The sequence below is a fragment of the Mus caroli genome, unplaced genomic scaffold (assembly GCF_978045245.1).
Source record: "Mus caroli unplaced genomic scaffold, Mus_caroli_1 scaffold_3, whole genome shotgun sequence".
In the NCBI taxonomy this organism is placed as follows: domain Eukaryota; kingdom Metazoa; phylum Chordata; class Mammalia; order Rodentia; family Muridae; genus Mus; species Mus caroli.
The window spans coordinates 76,008,637-76,035,236 of record NW_028227258.1 but is presented as its reverse complement, the minus strand read 5'-3'; the positions used below and the strand labels follow the sequence as shown (position 1 = coordinate 76,035,236).

At 43.4% G+C, this 26,600-nt stretch overlaps 2 protein-coding genes across 4 annotated transcripts in view; one reads left to right on the top strand and one right to left on the bottom strand.

Moving 5' to 3' along the window:
* The window catches only part of Sh3d19 (SH3 domain containing 19), a 154,829-nt gene that overhangs the window by 21,419 nt on the left and 106,810 nt on the right, over positions 1-26,600 (top strand). The gene's annotated exons all lie outside the window — the stretch shown is intronic.
* Prss48 (serine protease 48) lies at positions 341-8,915 on the bottom strand. The gene is made up of 6 exons (XM_021157576.3): positions 8,752-8,915; positions 7,194-7,238; positions 6,690-6,852; positions 4,384-4,643; positions 3,546-3,712; positions 341-601 (listed from the first exon to the last, which is right to left on the bottom strand). Exons 1-6 carry the CDS (start codon positions 8,792-8,794, stop codon positions 341-343), a joined length of 939 nt encoding a protein of 312 aa, XP_021013235.1. The 5' UTR covers positions 8,795-8,915.

The window sequence follows — 26,600 nt, the reverse complement described above, 5'->3', positions numbered from 1 at the left end:
GGGCCTTCCCTTACACCATCTTCATTTTTTATTATTTAACTCATATTCACAAATATTTATTTATAGGAAGCACCCTTCCTCCTTCATCAGACACATTCTGGAACAACAACAACAACAACAAAACCCCCAAAATCTTGCACAGAAGTGGTAGCCTTATTTATTAGCTGTTTGCATTCCAACTACTGAAACATAAGCAAAGCAAGAACCTTGCAAGCACGTACATAAAGCCAGTCATCCAGGCATCACAGCGACTGTCTTTGAGTTCTCCCCTAAGGCTTTATTCTCCACACACCCCATTCCGTGAGTCCCCAACAGCAGCCGCTCCTGGATTGACTTGATATTATGCTAGGGCCAAAGGCTTGGGAGGATCCCAGGAGAGCCAGAGAAAGTAACACAGTAGGGAATAGGAAGTAATGTGGGTGTAGTCACCACCCCAGCTGGGAGGAGCTCTTGAGATAATGGCACTGATCCATTTTTGGTAGTAGGTCACGTTGGTGTAGACTCCGGGAAGATCCTTACCGCATTCCAAACCCCAGCTTACTACACCCATCAGCCTCCAGACACCATCAATGTGACAGGCCAGAGGCCCTCCAGAATCGCCCTAAGGGAGACAGAAAGATCTGAGCTTAGCTTTGAGAAGCCCTACAGGGAGAGGAGGGCCAGTCAGGGGTGACAGAGAGGTCTTCAGAACTGGACCTGGACCCTCAGCTGTGGAATTCTCAAGTTCTGGGATCACGGAGTTTGAAAAATATACATTAGCCATTTCTAAATGTTCATATGATATACCATGAAAAAGCAAAGCAAAATTAACGTGATGCTTCAGGACAAGGCAGGACTTACTCAGTGTAGTATGCCACCCTCTCTTTCCATTGTCTTTTTTCTAAGTGCTCATTTCTTCTGTGGAGTGATAATGACAGTCATTAGGAGTTTGTCTCCTGCTTTGTTTCTTTGTTTCGTAATGCACGGCTTTACCATATGATGCTATTCACAGCCACTTTGTGTGTCTGGTCTTATGATTGTCCACTCTGTTTTGATTACTGTCGCTTTGGTAATAAGAAAGTGTGAGTCTTCCAACTTTGTTCTTCCTTTTTAAGACTGTTTATGGCCACTTGAATTTCCATATGAGTTTTAATATCTGCTTATTACTTTCTCAGTGTAGCTAATTTTTTTTTTTATATTGTCTTTCTTTTCTCTGCTTCAGTAATACAATTCTCATTTTTTCTGTGTTCTTTTTCCAGGTCTAGTTTGCTCCCCACAGCCCCAGTGCTGTGCTCTCCCCCTCTCTCCTCCCTCTCATCCGCGGCTGTCCTCCTCTCTGCTCCCTTCCTTGTCCCTTCCTTCTTCGGTACTCAGACAGAGCCCAGGCTTGCAGCTCAGACTGAGACTGGGCAGGTCTGTGCCTCTGCCTTGCATGTCCAGGCTCCTTCCCAATGTCTCAGTGGAGATCGGGTTCTTCACTTGAGATATTCTTGTTTAAAGAACTGACATTACAACTAGGAGTTTCTCTAACCACTGTGTTAGCGCCAACCATAGGCTATGCCTTTACTTCATCTCTAGCAGATGGTTTCCTACTTTTTGCTGTGATTTCTTTTTTTTGGCTCATTGGTTACTTAGGAATATGTGAATAACTTCCACAGAGCTGAACTGTCCATAGTTTTCTGTTACTTGTTTCTAATTTTATTCTGTTGTTACTAGAGATCCTCCTTTGCCTATGATTTCAATCCCCCAACTGTACTGAGGCTCAGCTTACAGCTGTGCTGATCTGGGGAGTGTTCTGTGTGCACCCAGAGTGGGTTCTGTTCTTTGATGCTTATCTCACAGCAACTCTGCTGAGGACGACATAGAAAGGCAGTGGAGAGAGGTCAAAAGCAGACAGACACGGGTTAATCCTCGGAAGAAAGAATGCCACTTTGTCTTTAAGTGGTTTTCTCTAAAACAGGCCCATCCTTAGCATATCTGGTAGCAAGAACTTAAATAGGAACACACAGTCTCGCTGGCTTGAGATTGGGGGGACAGAGCTCAGAGTTACCACAACAATTAGAAAGCAAAGGGAGCAATGCTAGAATGAAGAGAAAGGGGGTCGGGGCAGTCACCTGGATTCAACACAACATACACTGCATGGAATGGTAATCCAAGCAGTGGCTGGGTTGGTGGGTTCTTCTTATGATGCTGGGACTCAAACCCAACGCCTCATGGATGCTAGGCAAGTCTGTATGTACCACTGAGGAACACCCACAAACCCTGTGGCTGACAGTTGATCAGGAGACTCCAGATGACATTTGAAAAGTATATGATGAATTAATGTACCCTGGGATGCTTAGAGTGGGAGAAATGATCTTCCCCAGGGAAGAGCACACCAATTGGTTGTCCAGTAGTACTAAATGCTCAGCCCTGAAATAATAATACTTCATCATAGACTTTTTCTTAAGAAAAGTAAAAAGTGGGCAATTGTGTGTTTACTTCAGTATATTTATGAAAAAAGTACATGTTTTAAAAAATGCAACATTGGTCTACATCAGCAGTTCTCAACTTGTAGGTCACAATCCCTTTGCGGGGGGGGGGGCTTCGGGGGGGGGGGTCAAATGACCCTTTCTCAGGGTGCACACATCAGATATTTACATTTTGATTTATAACAGTAGCAAAATTACATTTATGAAGTAGCAACACAAAAAATGTTATGGTTGGGGATCACCACCACATGAGGAACTGTATTACAGGGTCACAGTACTTGGGAGGTTGAAAACTACTGGCCTCGATCAATAGTTTTATGTTTGAAGGAGTAAACTTGACATCCATCAACATTACAGAATACACAAAGACTAAAAATGCAGAGTGGTGGAATCTAGTACCAAGGGACATATCTGTAAAACAACTCCCATACCTAAGGCTTAGGGGAAATTATGGAAGAGGGGTCAGACAGAATGTGAGAGCCAGAGGAGCGGGGACTGTGCTGTGAGACTGTGTCTCGTGTCAGAATCTGCACCCATCAAATCTCACCAGCTGCATAAATGTTAGCTGAACAAAGATGGCAGATGGCAGGCCAGAGTGGACAGGGAAAAGCCCACGAGGCCCTCAACCCTACACAGAAATGCAAGTATCTAAGGGAGGCTGAAAGTGAGAGATAGGGCCTTCCCCAGGAAGGAAGAGCACACCAATTGGATGTTCAGCCCTGGAAATATACATGCAAGTAATAATGATATATAGTTGGGGCAGATTATATTTATGTTTATGTATATATTGTGGATAAATATGCATAACAATGAAATGAAAATGGAGGCTATGGATTTGAAAGAGATCAGGGGTCATATATAGAGGGTCTGGAGGGAGGAAATGAAAGGGGAGAACAATGTAACTATAATCTTAAAAATAAAACAAATTTAAATATTGATACAGGTCAGTTGATTTGTCCAGCATAACTCAAGAATTTTTGTCAGAACTATCATTTCTTGGGTTCTAGTTTATTGCTAATTACAGATAGAACAGCTTAGATCCACATTAAGATCTGGAAGGAGGTGTGTAGAAACGCCTCAAGAGCCAGAACTAACCTTGCAGCTATCCTTCTTCGCCTGCCTCTCACCAGCACAGAACATGTCTTCCTTGATCACCCGCTCCAGATCCGGGAGGAAGACGCCAATTGGGTTGTAGAGTTGTTCACATGCCTCGCTGGAAATGACAGGCACTTCAAGTTCTTGGAGGGTAGAGGGGTACTGACCTGCAGAGGAAGACAGGAAGGAAGATCTTCACAACCTGCACAGTGGGCAGGGCAACAGTCAGAATCATCCACCTTCCAGCCAGACTTGCTTATGGAAAGATCTAAAATAAATGATAATAAATTTGAATTCTTTGTGTTTGAGGGTTTTTACTTGTGCCAGTATTCTAAATAAAGAATATTCAGGTGACTTCTGATTAAGTCAAAATGAAGGTAATCTAAGTTATTCTAAAATTGTTCTTCCTCATTTTCTGCTTCCAGATAAATTCCTGTCCCATCTCTACTTCACCTGGAAAAGTGTTGACATACATTTTGTCAACAAATTAACATATACACACCAAACCAAGCAAAGCTAGACTCTCCAAACATTAAGTCATGTTTAATAATCTCTGAAGGAGAGATAATTATGTGTTTAAATTGTTAGCATTTGCTCTGTCAGTTATAACCAGGCTCTAGGCAAGACACAGGAGTCAATAAACGTGTAAGTGCCAAAAGATATTCCATCTGAAAACTTGTAGATTGATTTGATCCAGTTGAATAATATTAACTAGAGCCAAGTGTAGACAGAAAGTGAGATGTGAGGGGCATGAGTTCAAGGCCAGCTTTGGCCACTGAGTAAGTTTAAGGCTAGCCTGAGCTACACAAGACCCCGTCTCTCCCCATCTCTCCTGTACCTTCCTGATTTTGTCCCCATCCAGTCACCCAGCAAGAAGCTGGAACTGTCAGCTGCTTTGAGATATTGGGCAAGCAGATGGGCAGAATGACAGGTGAGAAGGTGACCCGGGAAGACAGCTTCAGCAGGGCGATGTCTGCTTCTGTGTGGCGGTGTTTGTTAGGGATGGCGATTCTGGACACGTAGTATTCTCTGCCTGTGCTTGAGTACTCTCTATCGATGGATCCAAGCCACACACTGTATAGAAAACTGTACCAGGTCCTAAGAGGAAAAGAGACAGGAAAGTCAAAGTGGAGGGCTGGCCTACAGTAGATCAGAACAAGCTGCCTATCTGTACCCCAAAGACTCTGAACAAGAAAGGAGGATACCAGCATTCAGTAAATCTTGAGCTAAGATTAGTCTGTGTCCTTTTCTTCTTTCTGTGCCCTGCCCTGGCTTCTCTTCCTGCTGTCTCCTCTTACATGCTGGTGGCCAGAATTTGTCCTACACACTCTCCCTGTTCTCTCTCACCCCTTCCATAGGTGTGTGTGTGTGTGTTAGTCACTTCCAGCTTTCAGCCCTTAATGGTTTCCCTGGTGTTTTTAAGAAACAGTTTTGCCTTTTTGACAACCCCCACCCCAGACACACACACACACACACACACACACACACACACACACACACACACACACTTTGGGTGTTGAGTTCCTAATTAGAAGGTGAAGACTGAGCTACCTTACACATCTCACTGACTAGCCTTGCTCTACTAAGTTTTTTTTTTTTTTTTTTTTGTCTTGTCAGCTTGACACAGTTGGGAAGAGGAACATCAGCTGAGAAAATGCCTCCATCAGACTGGTCTGGAGCCAAGTCTGTGGGGCATTTTCTTGATTGATGGCTGACATGGGAGGGCCCAACCCACTGTGGAGTGTGCCACCCCTAAGGCTTTGGTGGTAAGAGAATGCAGGCTGAGCTAGCTATGGGGAGGGGAGCAAGCCAGTAGAAAGGGTTCCTCCATGGTCTCTGCTTCAGTTGCTGCCTTAAGTTTCTGTCCTGTATTACTTCAGGGTGGACTGATGACACCTCACCTGTAAGCTGAAGCCAACCTTTCCTCGCTGGGTTAATTTGGGCAATGGTCTTTCTTACAGCGGCTGAGACAAGCCTCTCTCTGATTGGTTGTCACTCCTCTTCCTAACCAATGCGGGTTAGATCAATGTTTTCTCATCACTGTGTAGGCTTCCTGCACTACAGGTTACATTGGATCTTGTGACTCTTTATTTCTCACCAAACCTTTTGCTTTTCCTGAACTTAATAACATAGCCTCCTCCTTCTGCTTTCTATACACCCATCTCAAATCCGTCATTTTGCCCCCAAACTCTCTGCTAGAAATACAGACTCCTCAGTATGTCCAGGCCTCTCAGGCAATCTGTGAGCCCCCACCCCACCCCACCCCACCTCATTGTGGCCCTTGGCCCTCTTGTTCTGGTCTACTCCAGCTGCTATCATTTTGGACTTACATTTATAATATTTATGATCTTCTTGAGAGTTCTCTTGGGTTAAAGCCTACTCTTCTGTCTTGGTCCTGTTTTTCTGTTCCTCTCTGCCCATATGTGTGGGTGGTAACATTTTTATGAATTTGTATATTTGTAAATGTCTGTTTATATCCTATTGATTCATAGTATATGGATATATGGATAGACTATACAATTCTGGCCGGGGAAGAAACTCTCCCTCAGCATTTTGAAGTCACTACACCATTTTCCTGAGTTTTTCATGGTTGTTAATAAAAAGCTTGTAATTTTGACCTCTCTGCATATTAATTATCTGTTGTTGCACAATTAGTTGCTACAATGTTTTGTGGTACAAATGAAAAAAAAAAAAACTTGTGTCTCAGATTCTTTGAGTCAGGGGTCAGATGTGACCTAACAATTGCCTCCATCTCGGGGTCTCTCAAGCTGCTCCAATTGGAGTGGGCTTAAAGTCATCCTAGGCTTGACTGAGTCTGTTTCCAGCTCACTTATTTGAGTCGGAGTCTTTGTGAGGAACCAGTTTCCTGTGGTGCTCATCACACAGCAACTTGTTTTCACACAGTGTCTCTGAGAAAGCTCAGATTATATTTGTGAGCCACAAAAGCTCAAGACAAACCCCTGACCTGTATTTCAGAAGTAAGCTGATACGAAGGAAGGAACTGTCTCGCCCTGTTCCATTCACTCCTGGGTGATGTAGGGCTCCCTGCTGCCCCACAGATCCGAATGCTGGCACCTGGTTCCCATGACACCATCTAAACATTTCCCAGAAGCCTCTGCGTGCTAGCTCCCAGCTATAACTCACTTTTTTATGCAGTGTGCTGCCGTCAGCACCCAGTGGTCACTGATGAGAGAACCTCCACAAGAATGGGTGTAGTCAAAACGCAGGCTCACCTGCCAGGGCCAGCTCCCCAAAGCAGCATCTTGGCCACCCACAATGCGTCCAGTGTGTACAGGTCGTCCACATACTAGACAAAGAAGAGCAGGGGAACTGTGCAGATTGAAGTTCCGCCATTTTCTTCTTGTCCCCAAACTCCCATCTCATCCTTTTCTAGGATCTAAGCCCTCCCTGAGACTCCTTACCCTTCCCAATTCCATTTTTTAAAAGACTCTTTATTTAGATACTTTTATCTGTATGTTTTGACTGCACACCAGAAGAGGGCATCTCATGGAACTACAGTTGTAAGCCACCATATGGGGGCTGGGAATTGAACTCGGGACCTTTGGAAGAGCAGCCAGTGATCCTAACCACCAAGCCATGCCTCTAGCCCCACGAGTCCAGGTTCAGATCCAGCATGAGGATACTCACCTGATTGCAAGTTTTTCTTTTTGGTAAAAGAGCCCTGGAAAGCTCCTACAGAAAACACACCATGTTATTCATTAATACATAAGAAAACATCTTACATTAAACTCACTGAACAGAAAGCTTTCCAGAGTGGTGGTAAGGCTAAAATTTACAATTATCTGCCAGCGAGCAGGGCTCTTGATAATTATATACCTTCCTGCCTATGGCAACTGAAGTTTACCTTTTACTTGGTGGTTCAAGGTCATCGTCAGGGCATCCGGCGTGTTCACTTGTGATACAGTGGTGCTGGGAGATGTGTTTGAGATGTATAGGCTCTTTATTTTTATGTTGTTTTCTTTAACTGAGTTGTCATTTTACAAAACATGTGTATCTCTTGTGCTACCTCTTACCTCTTTGCTACTGATAGCGTGCCCAACCGAACAAGTTACTTACTATGCCGGAAGTGCCTTTAGTTTCCTCTGCCTGAAGTGCAATTTTCCCAGGCCTGGGTCTTATCTAACTTGCTCATTTCCATGAAGTCTTCCTCTCTTTAGGGTGTGGAGATAGCCCTGAGCACAGGTATATTTTTTCACTTGGGCATATCCTTATCAAGTAGACTCAGACCTGTGGGAAAATGGCAGCGCCCCTCACCTCTCGGGGTAAGGCTCAGAGGGATGGCAAACCTTCTCTGGTTCATATGTGGATGTTGATAGTTTGGGCAGAAAATGCCCACTGTAGCTTTCTCCCACCATGTTTATGGCCTGAAGGATGCTCCCCAACAAAGACAAGTAGATTAGCTAAACCTCGCCTCCTCAATCCAGCATTACACCATACACCCTGCCTCTTTGTTTACGGGTATGTAATAAGCCCACCTTTTTATTCAACTGTATATAATAAACATGCCGAGCTGCTGCAGCTCTGGTCACCCAACCCCAGCTTTTCTGTGTGTCTGTGTATGTGTGTTTGTCCTTTCCTCATTCCCTCAAGTCCCCAGCCAGGTGGGTCCCTGGAACGGCACCTGGGAGACCCCTTGTGCTGCTGGGGCTGGAACGCATTGGCCATGAGTTCCACCATCTGAGCCACTACCCAGTTTCTTTCAAGTATCTGCTTAAATTATTCCTCCGGGAGAGGCCACCTTATACTAACCAGTTACCTTTTTTTTGTTCTTTTGTGTTATGTTAAGTTAGGTCAGCCTAGAATTAGCAAATGTAGCCCAGTCTGGCCTCAAACATAGGATCTTCTGGCCACAGCTCTTGTGAATATCGGGATTACAGGCCTCTATTGTCCCTGAACCTTAGGTACTCTTTTCCTCTCATGGCATTACTACCCATTGATATGCTTGGTAATTTACATTTTCAATACGTGCACTGATTAGAAGTCCCATGCAAGGACCTTAGTTTTGTTTACTGCTTTTATCGAACCACGGACAGTAACCTCGCGGGAGTTTCTTGGACGATGCCACTCACAAGTAAAGCCCACACGTTAGCATCTGATTCCTTCCTGAGGCAAAAAAAAAAAAAAAAAAAAAAAAAAAAAAAAACCTCTGCTTTTCTCCCCTCTTGGCTTTGGCCCTGGGGCTCACCCAGCAAAAGCAGCAGCAGAACCTTAAGGCCAGCAGGGCCCATGCTTCTGTCCTCAGGTGCAGCACTTCCGGCTTCCGGGACTCAGTAGCAGCCGGGGAAGGGGCAGGACCAGCTGCTCCCGCTAGGTGGCGCTATCAGCGTTTTCCCCTTCGCCTGGGCCAGACTGCAAGGGATTTAAGCCGAGCGGCTGCGGGACCGTGCAGCGCCCCCTACTGTCTTGGGGGAGCCATTGTGGAGTTTTTTTTTGTTGTTTCTTTTTGTTTTGTTTTGTTTTTATCGAAGGTGGGGGTAGAGGGTATTGGGAAGGATTAAGATCTTGTCTGTCCATAGCACAAAGCTGGAAGTGGGCAGGATTCGAGCATTAGTCAAAATACACACACACACACACACACACACACACACATAAAAGAGGAAATTAACCCACTCTCTGAGTTAAATCCGTTTGTTTTTACAAATCAGGTTTTCTGGAAACTAAAGTCTTTGGCAATGCTCTGTGTATAGGACATTTATTGTAGTGTGGTCTCGGTGTTTGTGTGAAAAGCCAATAAGGGAGTTAACCTAGGACAGCCCTTGAAGACCAGAACTGGGAGGACGAGGGTTTGTGGTAGCTTGAGAGCTTAGAAGCAGGATTGTTGAGTGTCTCCACGCAGATTCCTGGCATTCTTACGTTAAAATGGCTCAACTACAGCCCATACCACCTGCCCAAGAGCTTCCTTGTATTCAACTTAAATTCCTAAGAGGCTTTATTGGTGCAGATGATCTGTTCTTACCAGGACTTAGGTTCTCATGGCAGTGAAGTACCAATCCTCATATAAAAGGAGCTGGGAGGGGATATGGAAATGTGTCAGTAAGCCAGCAGGCTTTTTAGTGATATTGTCCTCAGCCTGACTCCTCCCTTGCATGCGAACAGGACAGATTTTTTTTTTTTTTTTTTTTTTTGAGCTGAAAACATTCACTCAGGGTTTGTACCAATTGCTATGATTTTTATCATCTTATAATTTATGACTTCCTGCTTTTCATCTTATTTATTTATTTATTTATTTTTGAAGAAAACAAACCACTTGTTTTAATCACAACCACCTTTGTGGTTAGTTCAAATACTTTCTGGTGTTCACAGATAGTTTTTGGTTTTTTTTTCGAGACAGGGTTTCACAGACAGTTTTAACCGTAAATGTTGCTTTATAAAAGGTCAGGGAGCTGGGGATAGCTGCATAGCCGAGTGTTGACTTCACATGTGAAGGGCCCCGGATTCTACCCAAGCACTGTAAAAAGAAAAGAGACGTCAGATCTTCCTTTGACATTTGCCCCTGACTGGAGAACAGGTCGCTTCTGCCTTGGTTTACATTGATCCTTGGGCTCTGGACAGGTCTTTGATTTGGCAGGAGTAAAGGTTTGTGCAGACACTCTTGGGTCCCATGATTATCCCAGGGTCTGGGCTTCTGCCATCACAGGACAGATGAGAAGTTCTAACGGACTTCTTTGATAATTTAGTTAGGTTGCTCACAGATTCTCTTTTCTCTGTTGTTAAAATGTTTTATAAAGATGTATTTTGGTACTGCGGTCTGTTAAGTTTTTTTTTTTTTTTTTTTTTTTTGAGACAGGGTTTCTCTGTATAGTCCTGGCTGTCCTGGAACTCACTTTGTAGACCAGGCTGGCCTCGAACTCAGAAATCCGCCTGCCTCTGCCTCCGGTCTGTTAAGTTTTGTTGGAAGCAAACTCTATGGGATATAACAAGGGCACTGGCTTCTTATTCTGAAAATTGGAGGATAAAAAAGAGTTGACCTGCTTCTCTCATACAAATTATAGTTGTAGAAACCAATTAGGCTCAGCCCATGAGGGGCAGAGTCTGCCTAATAAATGTGTTTGGACTAGTAAAAAATTTAAAAAATTAGAAAGTCACTACTTAGAGCCCATCATGAAAATTGATTAGGAGAGTGGTCTATAGTAGTTTAGTTGAAAAGTGGATGCAGATCTTAGGCTGGCACCTTTGAGCCCTCTGATCAACTGTGGCATGGCTAAAAAGTGGGACAAGGCAGACGTGTGCCTCTTGATGTCGCGAATATGAAGCACACAGTACCTCCTGTGCAGCATTCTTGTCAGAGAAAGAGACCTGAGCTCTAAAGCTACTTCCAATTGCCAAAAATACCCGGGATGAAAGTACCAGTTAAATTACAACACAAGGAAGTAAATAGGCAGAGTCGGAATGTGGGGCATTTTCTAAAGCCGCTAACCTCGTTTTTGTAGTAAGTCAACCCCGAGACGGGAAAGGGGGAGAGACACTGCTCTGGGTCATCATTCACTTTAAAGAGGGATGTAAGTGTGTTCTCCCCATTTGGATCCCAACTTAACAAATCAGCTCTAATAAGTCCTTTTTCTCTAAGGAAGGAAATTTGATAGAGCCGGGTATTGGATGGGTGACGTTAATCCTGGTAGGTGTGACAATGACCTTGGGTTATATAAGGAAATATATATTTTCAAAGAGAGAATCAGGAACCCATGATCCCTTTGCAAGTCTGAGCTAAATTCTTTTTGTCATTTTGGAGAATGCTCCGGTGGTGGTTTTTAGTCCACAGCCCTGTTGTTTTGCACAGTGGCCTTGAACAAATCACCTTCATCCACTGGCCTCTCTCCGGTCTCCTGCTGGGCCATGGCGGAAATCAACTGATGTTCACAAAGATCCTTTATAAATGTGAGCTGCCACGTTGTTGCTGGGAACCGAACTCAGGACCCCTGGAAGAGCACTCAGTGTCCTTAACCAGCGTCCCCACCCCTGATCCTTGATCAATGTGGCGTTGAAGATGCATTGCCCCTTCATCATCAAATGCTGTAGCGACTCTACTTTTCCAGTTCACCAATCGAGAAACACTCTGAGCCTGTCCTTTTACTGTTTCCTGGATTGTTCTAAACTAAGGAAGCAGCAAGACTTCGGGAGTAGAGAAGTGTCCATCTTATGTCACCACACGGATTCTCTCTCAGCTCTCCACTGCTGCTGCTGCTGCTGCTGCTGCCTCCGCCTTGCGTGTTGGATTCTCTGTCCCAGGCCTTGCAGTTAAGGTGCTTTTCAACTGCTTCTACTGTACACGAAAGCTATTGGTTTGGGAAATGCCAATATGGAGGGAGTATTGATAGGTTTGTTACTTGTGGGGCTGTGGACAGGTAACTACCTCCTTACCTTTGCAAAATGGGAGTAAATAGTCCACCATAAGATCTTCATAAGAATTAAATGTATTAGTACAGCGCTAGCATTGAGCTTGGAGTTCACCTATTAAAGCAGCCTGATAAATGGCAGCTGCTGTTCTTGTTTTCATTCTCAGCAAAGACTACCTTGGTGACAACCTAGATTTGTGCCAGTGGATACTATAGGCTAGGATGTCCCAACCTTGCATTGGTGACCTTAGGGATCAGGTGATTCTTGGCTGTGGGGAAGCTGCCTTGTTAATTGTAGGATATTAAGGAGCCTTCCTAGTCTGCCAGATGGGTGGTGTTACCTACTATTAGTTGGGATATGTCTGCAGACATTGTCAAATGACCCTGGGGTCAAAGTCATTAGGTTGTTGAGAACCCTGTTATATAGAGTCAGAATGCCTCGTTAGGAATTTTATTATATCATCATTATCGCCATCATCACCATCATTATCATTAGTTTTGGATTTCCTCAACAGGGTTTCTCTGTGCAGCACTGGCTATCCTAGATCAGGCTAGCTTCAAACTCAGAGATCTGTCTGCCTCTGCCTCCCAAATGCTGGGCTTAAAGGTGTGTGCCACCACTGTCCTGCTCTTTAGGAATTACTTTTTATCATGAGTATCCTGAAGATAAAAGGAGCTAAATGAACTTGCACATTAGATAACTTTTTATCTGTATTTCTACCTCTTATCTAATTCAGCCCACTAAATCAGTTTTGTGTAGGAAAATGAGCAAGTCCCACATAAAACCATCCCTTATAGAAGAGCAGATTTTGGCACTGGCCATTTTTGGTACCCTCAGCACCAGATACCTATGACTCTACTGGAAGATCCAATCTGAGGCTGGCAAGATGGCTTAGCTGGTGAAAAGCTTGCCACCATGAAATCCAGTCAACACAAGTTCAATCCCTGGAACCTACAGTAAAGAGGGCTGACTCCCAAAAGTTGTCCCCTGGCCTTCACGCAGTTGCTGTGGTACATGCTCACACAAGCGTACACTATCACCACCACCACCGCCGCCAATAATAATAATAATAATAATAATAATAATAATAATCACAAATTAAAGGGCCCAATCAGATCTTAGTTCTTGAACCTGGATAAGAACATTTTAGTCAAGCCTTAATTTCAGTATAGTAAGTCATAGAGCATATATATATATATATATATATATATATATCTGATATATCAAGCTCACACCCTGGACCCCTGGACATCTGGACAGTCCTCTCTTTTCCCTGGCTCTTTATTTTCTTAGCTGATCTGTCGGTATCCCTTGACTGAGACTGACCCTGTCCGAGTTATGCCCTGCTTGCCTTCTTGTAGGGATTTGTATACCTATAATATATAAGGTGTATATTCTATATCTTGTTAAAGAGAAAATACTTCTCCTTGACAATTTTTGGTTCTACTCATACTAAATAATTCTTCATGATTTTAACAGCTGGGTTTCTATAGTGTATAGATCTCATTTTGTTCATTTAAAAACTAGATTGAAGCTAGGCAAAAACAGGAATTGCAAGGTGGAAGCAGGATCAGGAGTTCAAGGTCATCTTCAGCAGCATAGAAAGTTTGGGTGTAACCTGTGGGTTACATATGAGCCCCTTTCACAAACAAACAAACAAACAAACGAAAATGCCAAAAAAAAAAAAAAAAAAAAAAAACAAGCAAAATACCCCTCATCAACTGGCCTGGACACTTCCCGTTTGTTAGAACTGTTAGAAGGTTGAAAGGACTTGGACATTTGTTTCTCCTCCCAAGCTGTTCATACTGGCTCAAAAGGAGAACTAAACAACTACAAATGGAGACTTTGACTCCAATAAGATGCACGATAGCTGGGGAAGGAAGAGCCTTAGACACAGCTTCTCAACAGTGGATGAGCGTCACTTCTGATGGAGAGTCAGGCAGTTTTGGATAAATATGTGAACATCATCTCAGTTGTTTTGTGATGCTGTTCTCATTTGTACATGTTCGCTGGTAAGACTGAATTAGGTGATATTGGAAGTGAACAATGTAGTGTCTAATACCGAGGAATCACAAGGCAAATGCAAGTTTGTGCCAGAGTTGGGAGATGAGATAACAATGCCACATTACCTACAGAATCCACTGAAGCAGGTCTTCACACACACACACACACACACACACACACACACAAACACACGGCTTGTCTTGACTCAGCTCAGTCTTGGTTCTTGGCTTTATCTTTTTGGCTTCTGGAATTCAAGGCTTGTCAGAGCACTCACAAAAGATCCAGTTTATCACATTCAAGTTCTCCATAGAAACTAGACTCACCATTTACAAGAGGAGTTACTTATTTCTCCATTATTAAGAACTTTTATTTTTCCCAACCAGGCACCTCCTTCTTGCTTATGTGTAGGGAAGTCACATGAGACGGTAGGTGTGGTTTGAAAAGCCCAAAAGAGAGCAAGTGGTAGTGGCCTTTGATGGACTGGGGTGAAATATTCTTACAAACTGCTCTTACTAACAAAAACTGTCTTAAATTCTTCTCAACCGTAATCTTAATGATGGTTCTTAAATGCTTTAACCTCCCTTCTAGCCCATGACCCACCAGACATAGTGGAAAAGAAAGGTTGTTAGGATATGGGGTAAGTGGGCCCGTTTAGAAATAGTTCTTCAGAGCAATTTCCAACTGTGTTGTCAGCTCACAGGAGTCATCAGCAGCAGCCTGATCCACTCCCAAACACTTCTGAATATACCAGCAGTCCAGGTTGGTAGAGTCGGGGCAGCAAAGATGAATCAATTGGCAGCTGTGGCACTAAGTAGTAGAGTCAGCAGGAGGAACCAGGACCACCAGGGATGCCAGGAGAAGTTCTCAGCTGTCCCTCTCTCAGCAAAGACTTAGACCAAGAACCTTTGCAAAGCTAGCTTTGCAAGCAAGTCAAGCCTCTCTCATAGACCTTTGAGTCCTATTTATACACTCCAAACATCACCTATCTTCCATAGGTCTTGCCCCACCACAAGTCTGGCTTCAGCGTGTGAGTTTATCTTAGCAAAACACAACTGACATCGCTGCTGATTTGCCGGAGTTCGAGGAAGCGGCAGGAACCTGCCAGCATAGCACCAGAAGTTTCTGGGTGCATTTCTCTCTGTGGAATCACAACAAATGGGGCTCAGCTACAAAATGTAAGGCAGACCAATAAATGTGTGATGTTAGCAAAGAATCCTTCATTACTCGTCCTTTCATGTTTGCTTTAGCAAAACCTGTGTCTGCTTCGTCTGCTTCAGGAGAACACTCCTTCATGTGATTGCCCTAGCAAAAAACATCCGTTACCACTGACTTTCCAAAGAACCCATGAGTTTCCACTTCATGAGATCACTTCTCCAGACACTGCATCTTTTTGTAAGAAAATACAGTGCAAGGAGCTGAAGGGGTTTGCCACCCCATAGGAAGAAAAACAAAAACAACCAACCAGAGCTCCCAGTGCTTCCAGGAACCAAACCACCAACCAAAGAGTACACATGGAGGGACCCATGGCCCCAGCTGGCATGAATGGGAGGAGAGGCCCTTGGTCCTGTGAAGGATCAATGCCCCCAGTGTAGGGGAATGCCAGGGTGGGGAGGTAGGAGTGGGTGGGTGGGTGGGTGGGTGGGTGGGGGAGCAGCCTCACAGAAGCAGGGGGAGGGGAGAAGTGTAAATAAATAAAATATCCAATAAAAAGAAAAAAAAAAAAAAAGAAAATCCTGAGTTTAGACTCAGGATACCTTCCCTCAGAAGCCAAAGGTCTGATAAACACATAGTTAACTGACTTCCGTCCTAGAGTCCAAGTTAACTACCTCTGGTTTTTCCCTCATCAGTGTTTTATATTGTGAACAAAAATTAACTTTTCTTACAAATGATCTTATTCCAAGTATGTTGACTTGAAATTTTTCTCGTTTATTCCTATACTACATGAGGAATATGTTTACAGGAATCTTTTGGTTTTCTTTTAGATTTAACTGTCATGTATTATATTTAAGTTTTGGGTTTTTAAAAGGTTGCAGGACTGGTGGTTGTAGTTTAATAGTAGAACAGTTGTCTGGCATGCATGCGTGTGTGTGTGTGTGTGTGTGTGTGTGTGTGTGTGACGCACAGCCTGTTAGCATAGGAGAAGAGAGAAATCTAGGGTATAGGAGTATGATGAGCTAGGCTGTGATCACAGCTCTTGTTCTCCTGTTTCTGACAGAGTCAACAGTTGACTTCTGATTTTGCTCCATCAATTACATCCATTAAAAAGCAAACTTAGGCCTTAAGGTAAAAGTTCCTTTGTAAAGTACCTTTCAACTGGTTTATGATTCTATAGCAATCTTTTATCTACTTGTGGTTTTTTTGGTTTTTGATTTGGTTTCATTTGGTTTTGACTCTAACATCTAGACACCTGTCTTCTTTCACTTCTTTCTATCATTTTAAGTTTTATACATATTCAGCATCTTTTTCTAATACTTAAGCATCCTCCAGTGTCAAGTATTCCTTGCTAATAATGTCATCTAAAAGGAATTCTTCCCAGATCTTATTGACACAGACAGTGTCACTTTGAGAATAAATTGTAATCATTCTTTGAGTCTTGATTATAATTTGTATAATTTTACATTTGGGATTTTTTTTCAAAGTTCTTAGCACTTCTTGTGTTTGGAAAACTTTTTAAAAATAATTTTCTGTTATTTTCTTAATTTATGAATATGGGATTTTATCTGCTGTATGTCTGTGCCCTCGTGTGTGTGCCAGTGCCCACAGATGCCAAAAGAGGGCATCAGATCCCTTGGACTGGAGTTACAGACAGTTTTGAGCCATCATGTGGGTATTGGAATAGAACCTGGGTCCTCTGTAAGAGCAGCCAGTGCTTTAATTGCTGAGCCATCTCTCCAGCCCTGAAAGCTCTTATATAAATGGCCCCGGTTTTGTTCCCTTACCAGTACAGAAAGCTATGACTTTAAATACTGCCCCCCGCCTTTTGTTATTTAATGAAATCTGGGATTTGATTTGCTGTTGTTCATTCTACTTCATGCCAGAACTCCTTCCAATAACTATGTTTTACTCTTATCTGTCATGTGATATATTGTTGTTTTAGTATTTTATGGAAGGAAAAAAAAAAAGGACTTAGCCCTGGCTAGTGTGTATCCCATGCTTTTAACCACTTATCTTTTATATGCCAGAGCTTAGGAGAAGAACAGTAAGGCAGCCTTGCATTTGTTATATGAAAGGTGTTTTCAGATGCTCTCTCTATAACTTTAAGAAAACCTTCCCAAACACCTCCCCAGGGAGTGTGACTTCCTGTGGGTGGGGCTAATGAGAGACTCCAGGAATTCTCTGCATTCTTCTGTGTGATCCTTGAGCACTAGGCACTGGCAGCCTTGACTTTCGAGCCATCATGATAACATGTCCCTTAGCTTCTAAAAGAGAAAAGCGTCCAGCCTTTAAGTGTCCTCCCTGTGGTGATTTGAATGAGAATGGCCCTCAGTGGCTCATATATCTGGGTTCTTAGTCCCCAGTCGGTGGACTGGTTGGGAAGGATCAGGAGGTGTTGCCTTTTGGAGGAAGTGTGCCACTGGGGTTGGGGTTTGAAAGGCCCATGCCCTTGCTATTCAGCTCTTTCTGCCTTGTGCTTCCAGAGGAGGATGTAAGCTTCTCTCCAGTTCTAGCTCCAGCACCATGCCTCAGCCTGCCTGCCTGCCTGCCTGCTGGCACGCCCTTCACCATAATGGTCATGGACCCTTTGAAACTCTAAGCCTCCAAGAAACTCTTCTATGAGTTGCCTTGGTCATGGTGTCTCTTCACAGCAATAAAGAAGTAACCAGGTCACTTCAATCTTTGCCTCTTGAGTGTCACACCTTGTTGACTCATTCCTGGAGAATACAGTAGGATGTAATGAGATGAATGACATGAAAGTAGGCTATAAAAAGACCCAGGCTTTTGCTTTCACTCTTTCTAAGGTCACTCCCTCGTGGGAAGCCATTTTCTCCAGGCCATTCTGCAGAGAGAGGGCTTCCTGAGAATGGGTGGGTAAGGAATGACAAACAAGCTGAGGTCTGCTGCAGGTACATGAATGAGCTCAGATCCGAATGTGGATTGTGGTCCAGACAGCAGCAGTTCACGGGAGACGCTGAGCCGTTACTCCCCAGCCCAGCCCTCCCTGGTCACTGACCCACAGAAAGCAACTAAGGTTGGTTTGTTTGTTTGTTTGTTTGTTTGGTAAGTATGGAGGTGGTTTGTTGTAGGTGGCTACTGCACCCTGTGGGCTCCTTCAGCCTCACCCAATTTCCCTGGAACCACTTGGTCTCTTACATTTTCCCCTTTTCTTCAGAATTGAATCTAAGGCATACAATGGCTGATTTTCTTCTTGACTTCCAGCCAAAAGCAGTGTAACCTCTGGACCCCAGCTTCTTTTCCTACCGCGTGTGGAAAGGGGTGGGGCCAGGTGGTTTCAGGATTCCTTTCAGCCTTAAAGTTCTGTCTTCTTTGCAAGCTCTGTTCCTGTTTCATCAAGAGAGTGAGTGTGAGAACTGTTAGAGTTGCCCAGTTTTTGATTGACAGAGTGTAGTTGTACAGCCTCACGGGTTATGCTATGCTGTGGTGCACTTACTGTGAATTGATGGGCTTAAGCCACTGGGTTATCCATCACCCCAAGTGTTCACTCTGGCAGTTGGCTCTCCAGACAGGCTGAGGAAGTCAACAAACAGGTTAGACTTACAGGCCAGCCGAACTGTGTCTGTCTTGCTAGACTCCACGATTTTCAGATTCTAAAATTTGCCGTTTTGCCTTCATTTGCAATTGCTCTTTCATCCTGGCCATAGTGACCTCACCAGTTAAGGTAGCCCCAAGAAAAATCAGAGGTAGAAACTTAACAGAGGAAAGCAGAAAGTGGGGGCAGCAGAAAGCTCTGTGGACAAGATGGCTGACTTCTCAATACAAAAGTTATAAAACTGATGTTTGTGTATCCTGTAGGCTCACTGGTTCAGATGTTGTATACTGGCTGCTCATTGGTTCAGATTGCATCCTGGAGGCTCACTGGTTCAGATGTTGTATACTGGAGGCTCACTGGTTCAGATTTTGTATACTGGAGGCTCACTGGTTCAGATATTGTATACTGTAGGCTCACTGGTTCAGATGTTGTATACTGGCTGCTCATTGGTTCAGATTGTATACTGGAGGCTCACTGGTTCAGATGTTGTATACTGGAGGCTCACTGGTTCAGATGTTGTATACTGGCTGCTCATTGGTTCAGATTGTATACTGGAGGCTCACTGGTTCAGATGTTGTATACTGGCTGCTCATTGGTTCAGATGTTGTATACTGGAGGCTCACTGGTTCAGATGTTGTATACTAGAGGCTCACTGGTTCAGATTGTATACTGGAGGCTCACTGGTTCAGATTTTGTATACTAGATGCTCACTGGTCGGGATATAGTTTGATCCCCAGTTCACCACTCATTCCAGGACCCCAAATCTTTCAACTTGATGCTTGAAGGAGCTTCCCCTGCTTGTCCAGGGAAGATGGGAAAGTTGGACTGGAGGGGTAGGGGCAAAGGGAAGTAAATGAACCTTTGCGTGGGTCAGCTAAGATCTGTGGAGTTAGACCTGTCTGAAACCTCCTGGGTTCTCCAGGGGCTCTGAGGATAGGCGCAGCATAGAAGTACACTGGAGGTTTCCTTGTGGTGCACCGTCCATGTCCATGTCCCCACCCAAGCCCCAACCAGCACTTGGAGCAAGCAGATCATGGGTTAATTCAATTCTGAGCACCATGTTTTCACCTTGACAGTAGTCCCTAAATGTCTGCAAATCTGTGAGACACTCTCAGCCCCTTTAGCATTTATGCTGGCTTTAAAAATGCAGGGCCCCAAAGAGTCAGAGCTTTTTTAGAGAAGGAGAAGGCAACTTCAGCAATAAATACAGATTTCAGCAAGTGATTTTTGACAGGTAGCCCTGATCTAAAGCATTTTGCTCTCATCATGACATATCAGTGCACACCTTTAGTCCCAGCACTTGGGAGGCAGAGACAGGTAGATTTCTATGAGTTTGAGGCTAGCTTGGTCAACGAAGTGAATTCTAGGACATCCGAGGTTGTTACAAAGAGAAACCCTGTCTTGAAAAACAAACAAACCAAAAAGGTATTTCGCCCCATGGTAGGCAGAATCCTGATTTATGGATTGAGCTCCGGGATGTGAATAAGAATTGTTGCACCCATTCTGATGGCACGGAGACATCTTATGATTCAGGAAGCAATAATATGGAGTTATTGTTATATCTGGAACATAGTTTTATATTACTTAAAATTTGGACTATAGTTCTATTCTTACATAGAAGTAAAGGGTAGATTTAGTGTGGTAAGAAGAAGTGAGACTGGGGACACAGAAATGAGGCTCTTGGGCCGGTGTGCTTACCTTACCCGCCTACCCATGCATCCTCCACCCAGGTAGACACTGGCATATTACCAATAACTTCTCAGATTAACCACCGCTGTCCTCCCTGCAGCGGTCGCCCTGTCCCTTGTGCTTCTGAGGCCATAGCTAAATAAGAACAGAAGCCAGTATAAATTAATCAGGGAGATCATAGCAGGGCGACTGTGAAGGAACACAGGGAAGAGAAGGATTTGAGGGCTGGGCGATTGCTCTGGGATGAAAGCACTTGCCAGGCAAGCCTGAGGATCTGAGTTTGGTAGAGCCAAGGTAGGTATGACTGCCTAGGGCTTGGGGCTCACCTGAGGTTCCCAGGAGAAGTAACAGCAGGTCCACAGTGCCTACAGAATCCACACTCCATACTCAGGAACATAGATGGAGCAGCTAGGAGAAGGAGCAAGACACCATCTCCTAGTGGAGTCCTTCGCTTCCACCCCACCATCTTCACCTCAGCCAGGCTGGGAAAGGAGTGGACTGGGAGGCTCCTGCAGGCTCAGGCAGTGGAGCCTGGGGGGCTATTTGGGGAGTTTCTACTTCCTCTGGGGGGTAGGGGTAGAGCAAGGCAGGTGGGCAATAGAAGAAGCAGGGCCTACTTAATGGGTAGTGGCTGCAGTGTGGGACGAGTCTAGACACAGGCCTTCTGCCCTCTCCACTACATGTCAGGAGCATACCCCAGTCTCTCATCTGATTCCTCCCGAGAGTAGGAAGCTTAGACCAAACCCTAAACTGGAATCAAAAAAGCCTAAAGCTGTACCAGGTCCTGGGCCTGGAAAATGGTTACCTGTCTATCAGGACAATAGTGAGGGAATTCACCTGCCAGTTAGCTAGCCATTGTTAGCTGTTAGATAAACGGGGTTTGCTGCTTTTTTTCTTTACAGTTTTGCCCTTTTACACTCTGTTCTTTGCAGTCCTTGGTCACCAGGTATTTGTGGGTATTTGTAATCTACAAGGTGTTAGGCTAAATGGAGACCAGGATTTGTAGCACTAATGTAGCCGCAGAGTCGGGTGGGAGAGTCTAGTGGGAAAGGAGAGGTAACTCAGAGGTCTTAGTTTTGAACTTATGTTTATTAAAACCATAATAGAGAAGGCTATGAACGGTAAGTGACCGCATTGGCATGCATGGCACAGGCTGTCCAGCCTCGTTCCTGACCCGCCTGCAGGTTGACCCTGAGAACTTTTGAATGTATGAGTTATAACCTGACTGCTGAGCAAGCGCTGGCTATGACTGCTAATATAATGATGCTGGAGTGGTTGAGAGCCCTTTCTGTTTTAGACCCAGTGCTTGACACAGGAATACATCATGAAAATAATAAAAATGTATAGAGTTCGAAGGCCCATGGTGGGAAAAAGAGGGGTTGTATTTTCCAAGAGTCACGGATAGCATTGCAGTGCTGTAAGGATTTCAGTTGAGAACGGGATGTTCCAAGAGGTCAGTGCCTCAAAAGACACGTTTATACCCAATGTGACCTGATGGAAGCAAGTGTGCTGTTCAATCAAGAGACACTGTTTTCTCCTTCGCAGTACAATTCAGTGCATTTGTTACAGTGTTATAAAAAGCTATGATTAACTTAACAAGCAGTTTTGTAGAGATCCCTTTTTTTTTTAAGGTGGTCTCCTAATACATGCTGACACCATCATTTCGAATCTATTTCTGTGAGGCAACAACTAATGTAATTGAAGTGTTCACATTTCTGGTTCTAGAATTTGAAACACAAAAATATCTCAGGGAAGATGCCTCTTCTCCCTCCCGGGTGCCCATTAGATTCCCTACCCCAATGGTTGTCAGCCTCTCTAATGCTGCAACCCTTTAATACGGTTCCTCATGTTCTGATGTCCCCCACCCCCAAACCATGATATGACTGGCTTTGCTACTTCATAACTGTAATGTTGTTATTGTTGTTCATCATGGTGTAAGTGTTGTGTTTTCTGGTGGTCTTAGGCAACCTGTGTGAAAGGGGTTGTGGCCCACAGGCTGAGAACCACTGCCCTACACTGCCCGGCGTGCTGTTCTGAGGAACAGGGCTCCTGTTTCTTTGTGTGAGTCCCCTGGTTGGGGACCGCAGGAAGGCCTGTAGGAAGACAAAAAGTATCAAAGATATCAAAATAGTAAGTGACCTCGAGGAGGTGGGTAAGACCTCAGAATAGAGAGCAAAAATAATCTTGGCCATAGCGCCCAGAAGTTAGAATTTAAAAGATATGAATATGTACAATTTATATGGAGATAATTATGAACCCTGGAGAAAAGAAGGTGATTACAGTCTTTTGTTATTATCAAAGTTGCCCTTTTGGTTTATAAACCAAATAACCCCTCTAACAATAAATTATTGCACAGAGATTTGAAAGTGATATGTACAGAAACTCAATGATGTTTTTATTTGCTCGGTGTTCTCATCACACAGCGGTCTTTCCAGTCTTCATCCCCCTTTTGTGGGTAAGAAAACTGAGGTTGCTGTTGGCCAAGTGTGAGCTTAGTTATCTTATGTGTCAATTAGCAAAGCTTGGTATCACCCCAGCTCCCTAACATTACAGGTTCACTGTCTAGTAACACATCCTTCCGTGCTACAGAAGGTTCCTAACGAATCATCATTCATTCACCAAGCAGTCAGTTCTGGGTTTCTGTGCCAGGTGCCAGGACCTGTTCTGGAGTAGACTTATCATAACAGAAAAGGGCCCCGTCTGGATAATTTATTCTGCTTCCCTTTTGGAGTTTAGGATTTCTTGTGGCTTTCATTTGTTAGATAAACCACAGAAAGAAAGAAGAGTAAAGGTGAAGATGCTAGCCTAGTGAAACGTAACTTTGCTACCTTTCTCTTAGAGCTTACACATACGAGCTAAAGAATGACCAGCTGAGACAGGAGGTGTACTAATTAGAAGGCTAGCCTTTGCTACAGCAGTTAGTTTAAACTGAGATAACCTTAACTAATTTCTTAATTAAGAAAATGGTGAGCAGGTCATAGAGGCTCATATCTTTAATCCCTGTATTTGGGAAACTGAGACAGGAGGATGGTCACAAGTAGCCTGTGCTGTAAAGCTAGACCCTGTGTTAGAAAAAGAGAAGTGGGGAAGGAGGAAGAATTGTGGAAGCCATCATTTTCTTTAGCACATTTGTAAAGATTGTAGGATCGGAGTAATCCCTGGAAAGTATTGCCTTTAGATCCATCAGAGTGCCTGAGTTTCTGATGACTACACTGGAAATTTTTTTTTCTTTAATCAGTAACCAGGTTTTCATATCTTTAAACTTTGACCTATTTTTAGAAGGAATGTGCATACATCTGAGAGGCAGTAGTATAGATTTAGACTTTTCAAGTTTATTCTCCTTTCTGATGATTATTTTATGAAAATCTTGAATGTATGCTCTCAATCCAGTTAAGTCGCATTTTTTATTGTGGCTTGAAAACCTTAATTTTTCATAAAAAGAAAAACATTGAAAACCGTGTTCAGCTTTAAACTGGAAGAGTCAAGTGTAATCATTTTCTTTTATTTAATGGAGAAAATGTTTTTAAATATTGTGACTTGCACAGACATCTTGAATGTGCGCTGAGGATGAAGGTGAGAACTGAGTGACTCAAGTGTGCTGTGCCTTGGGTAGCCGTGTTGTGACTGTTCCTGTCAGCACAGTAATTACCCTGGAGGCTTCAGGATGGAGAGCTGGTGTAAGGACACATCTGTTTGAGCCTCACAACAATCCTGAGTATCCACGTGAGTGTTTCTGAGGTTCACTTTATGCCTTTGAGTGGGAGATGACAGAAAAGCTAACAGATGGCCGACCAGGAGAGTGTGTTGACAAGGGAGAAAGCTAATTTAGTTGCTTTAGTTCCAGAATAAAAAAACGTTCAAGCCTGTACAAACTCATGGTGAGAAAATCCTGAAGCTATTTTTCCACTGAAGTGTTTTACTTACGTATTTTGGAGAGGTAAGGGACTGGCAGATAGAAGAGGGGGAGACCAGAAAAGGAAAGAGATAGAGACAGAGACACAGACAAACTAGTGACTATCTCAAGATTTGAACCTTTGTCTACGTTTTTTTAAAAGTGTATGTTCAGCCGGGCATGGTGGTGCATGCCTTTAATCCCAGCACGGGAGGCAGAGGCAGAGGCAGGCAGATTTCTGAGTTTGAGGCAAGCCTGGTCTACAAAGTGAGTTCCAGGACAGCCAGGGCTTCACAGAGAAACCCTGTCTCGAAAAAAACAAAAAGAAAAAAAAAAAAAAAAGAAAGAAAGAAAGAAAAAGAAAAAAAAGTGTATGTTCTTCGCACTTTGCCCAGAGTTCCTTTCCTGTTGACCTTTGTCATTGGAAGAATTTCTTAATGCTCAAAGCAGTTTTTCCTAGTAATTTTAGATCTAAAAAAAGCTACTGCCTTGATTCTGCGTGTTTGAACACGTAAAAATATTTTCTCATTAAATCAAGTTTAATCTTCTCCTTGTGTTCCCTGCTATGTGGGGAGAACTTTGAAGCAAGGATCAGAAATCAGATGACACAAATGCTCCCTAATTAGGGATGTCTCTATTCAGCACTAACCAAAAACATATTGGCCTGTCTCTTAATCAGCCGCACTTATTCCTGAGCACCAAATTCCTAAATACTTTGGGTGAAAATACTTTGTCCACTTCAGAAATAGCTAGACTCATTAGGCAAAATTATAAAGAAGGTGAGCGTTTAAAAACATCTTCCAATTAAAAATGGCTAACAAAGTGGAGACAAAGTGGCCATTTCTGATATGCTTCAGAGGCAGGGGGCTTGTTATGACAGTGTGGATGTTGGCCTCCTTTTGCATGCTCCCAAAAGCACTGCTAGGAACACATGTTTATGGATGTCACCTTGCTGAATATAGGGAGATGAGAGCAGCCAGTTTTATTTTCCTCTTAGTGATGACTGAACCTAGAACCCCACACATGCTAGGCAAGTATTTTATGATGGAGTTACATACCTTTGAAATTGTATTTTGAGATAAGAGCTCACCATGTTGCTCTTGGTGACCTTGAACTGGCAATCGATTCTTTTGCCTCAACTGGTATTGGAGTGCCACCATTCCTGCTACCAGAAGGCTCTAATGAGCTATCAGAAAATCATACCACTTGTTTATAGCACCAAGTTAATTCTTTAAAAGTAGACATTTTATCTACTATAACCCCACTATATACTATGCATCTAAGATTGCACAGCTCTGTAAGTTTACCAGAATCATTGACTTGTATCCTTAAAGAGGTAACTTTTATGGCATGTAAAATACTCATCATTAAGCTGTATGAAAAGAAAAATGTGTGACTGTAGCTGACCACAGAACTCATAACATCTAAAGAAGAGTTAATGTTGATTAAATAGAAAAGTTATTAAAGAGCTTCTCTTTCCTCTCCTCCTTCCTTTTCTACTTCCTTGGAGGCATAAGAACCGTGCTGAGCCTTTGGTTGTTTATTAAAACTTCATTAAGACTAGTACAGTGTGGAATTGGAGAGTGGCTCAGTGGTTAACAGCACATGAACACAGTTAACTGGCTGTGCTTTCAGAGAACCCAGGTTCAGCTCCCACCACCCACATGGCAGCTTGCAACCATCTCCAGTTCTAGAGGATCTGCAGGCACTAAGTATACACAGAGTACACAGATGTGTGTGCAAGCAAAACACTCTACAAATAAAATAAAATAATTTTTTTTTTTCAAAAGAAGAGTGCAAAAGCTTCATGGAAATCTCCATTGCCCTTCTATTTCTGGAGTTTTTTTTTTTTTGTTTTTTTTTTTTTTTGAAACTGAACTTTTGAGGGGGAAAAAAAAGCTGTAAACTTTGTAAAATGTCAGATTTTTTTCTGGTCTAGAAAGATCCATTTCCATTTCTACTATGGCAAGGAAGAATGCCTGTATCTGTGCTATTTGTACCAGCATTAGACATTATTATTTAAAAAATTGTGTCCTTTTCTATGTATTTAGTTAAATACAGAATAAGATAGAGTAGGCAAGGAGTTCAAGACTTGGGAGAGAGCCGGGCAGTGGTGGCGCACGCCTTTAATCCCAGCTCTCGGGAGGCAGAGGCAGGTGGATTTCTGAGTTCGAGGCCAGCCTGGTCTACAGAGTGAGTTCCAGGACAGCCTGGGCTATACAGAGAAACCCTGTCTCGAAAAAGACTTGGGAGAGGAGGCAGATAGATTATCAAGAGGCAACTTAGGACTTTCAAGAGCTAACATTTCAGCACTTTCCACACTGCTTGTCTCTGTTCAGTTAAAAAGGAATCAAAGGAGCAGCTTGTGGCCCTACACTGACCGCAGAGATAAAAGGGTAAACAGTCT

What these genes read in the sequence shown, in the direction of transcription:
- Prss48 (XM_021157576.3), bottom strand. Translation starts at nt 8,794, where the DNA reads ATGGGCCCTGCTGGCCTTAAGGTTCTGCTGCTGCTTTTGCTGG. An exon ending in AAAGAAAAACTTGCAATCAG is followed by an intron (nt 6,853 to 7,193) that starts GTGAGTATCCTC and finishes TTCTTTGTCTAG; the next exon opens with TATGTGGACGACCTGTACAC. An exon ending in GCAGCACACTGCATAAAAAA is followed by an intron (nt 4,644 to 6,689) that starts GTGAGTTATAGC and finishes TTTTCCTCTTAG; the next exon opens with GACCTGGTACAGTTTTCTAT.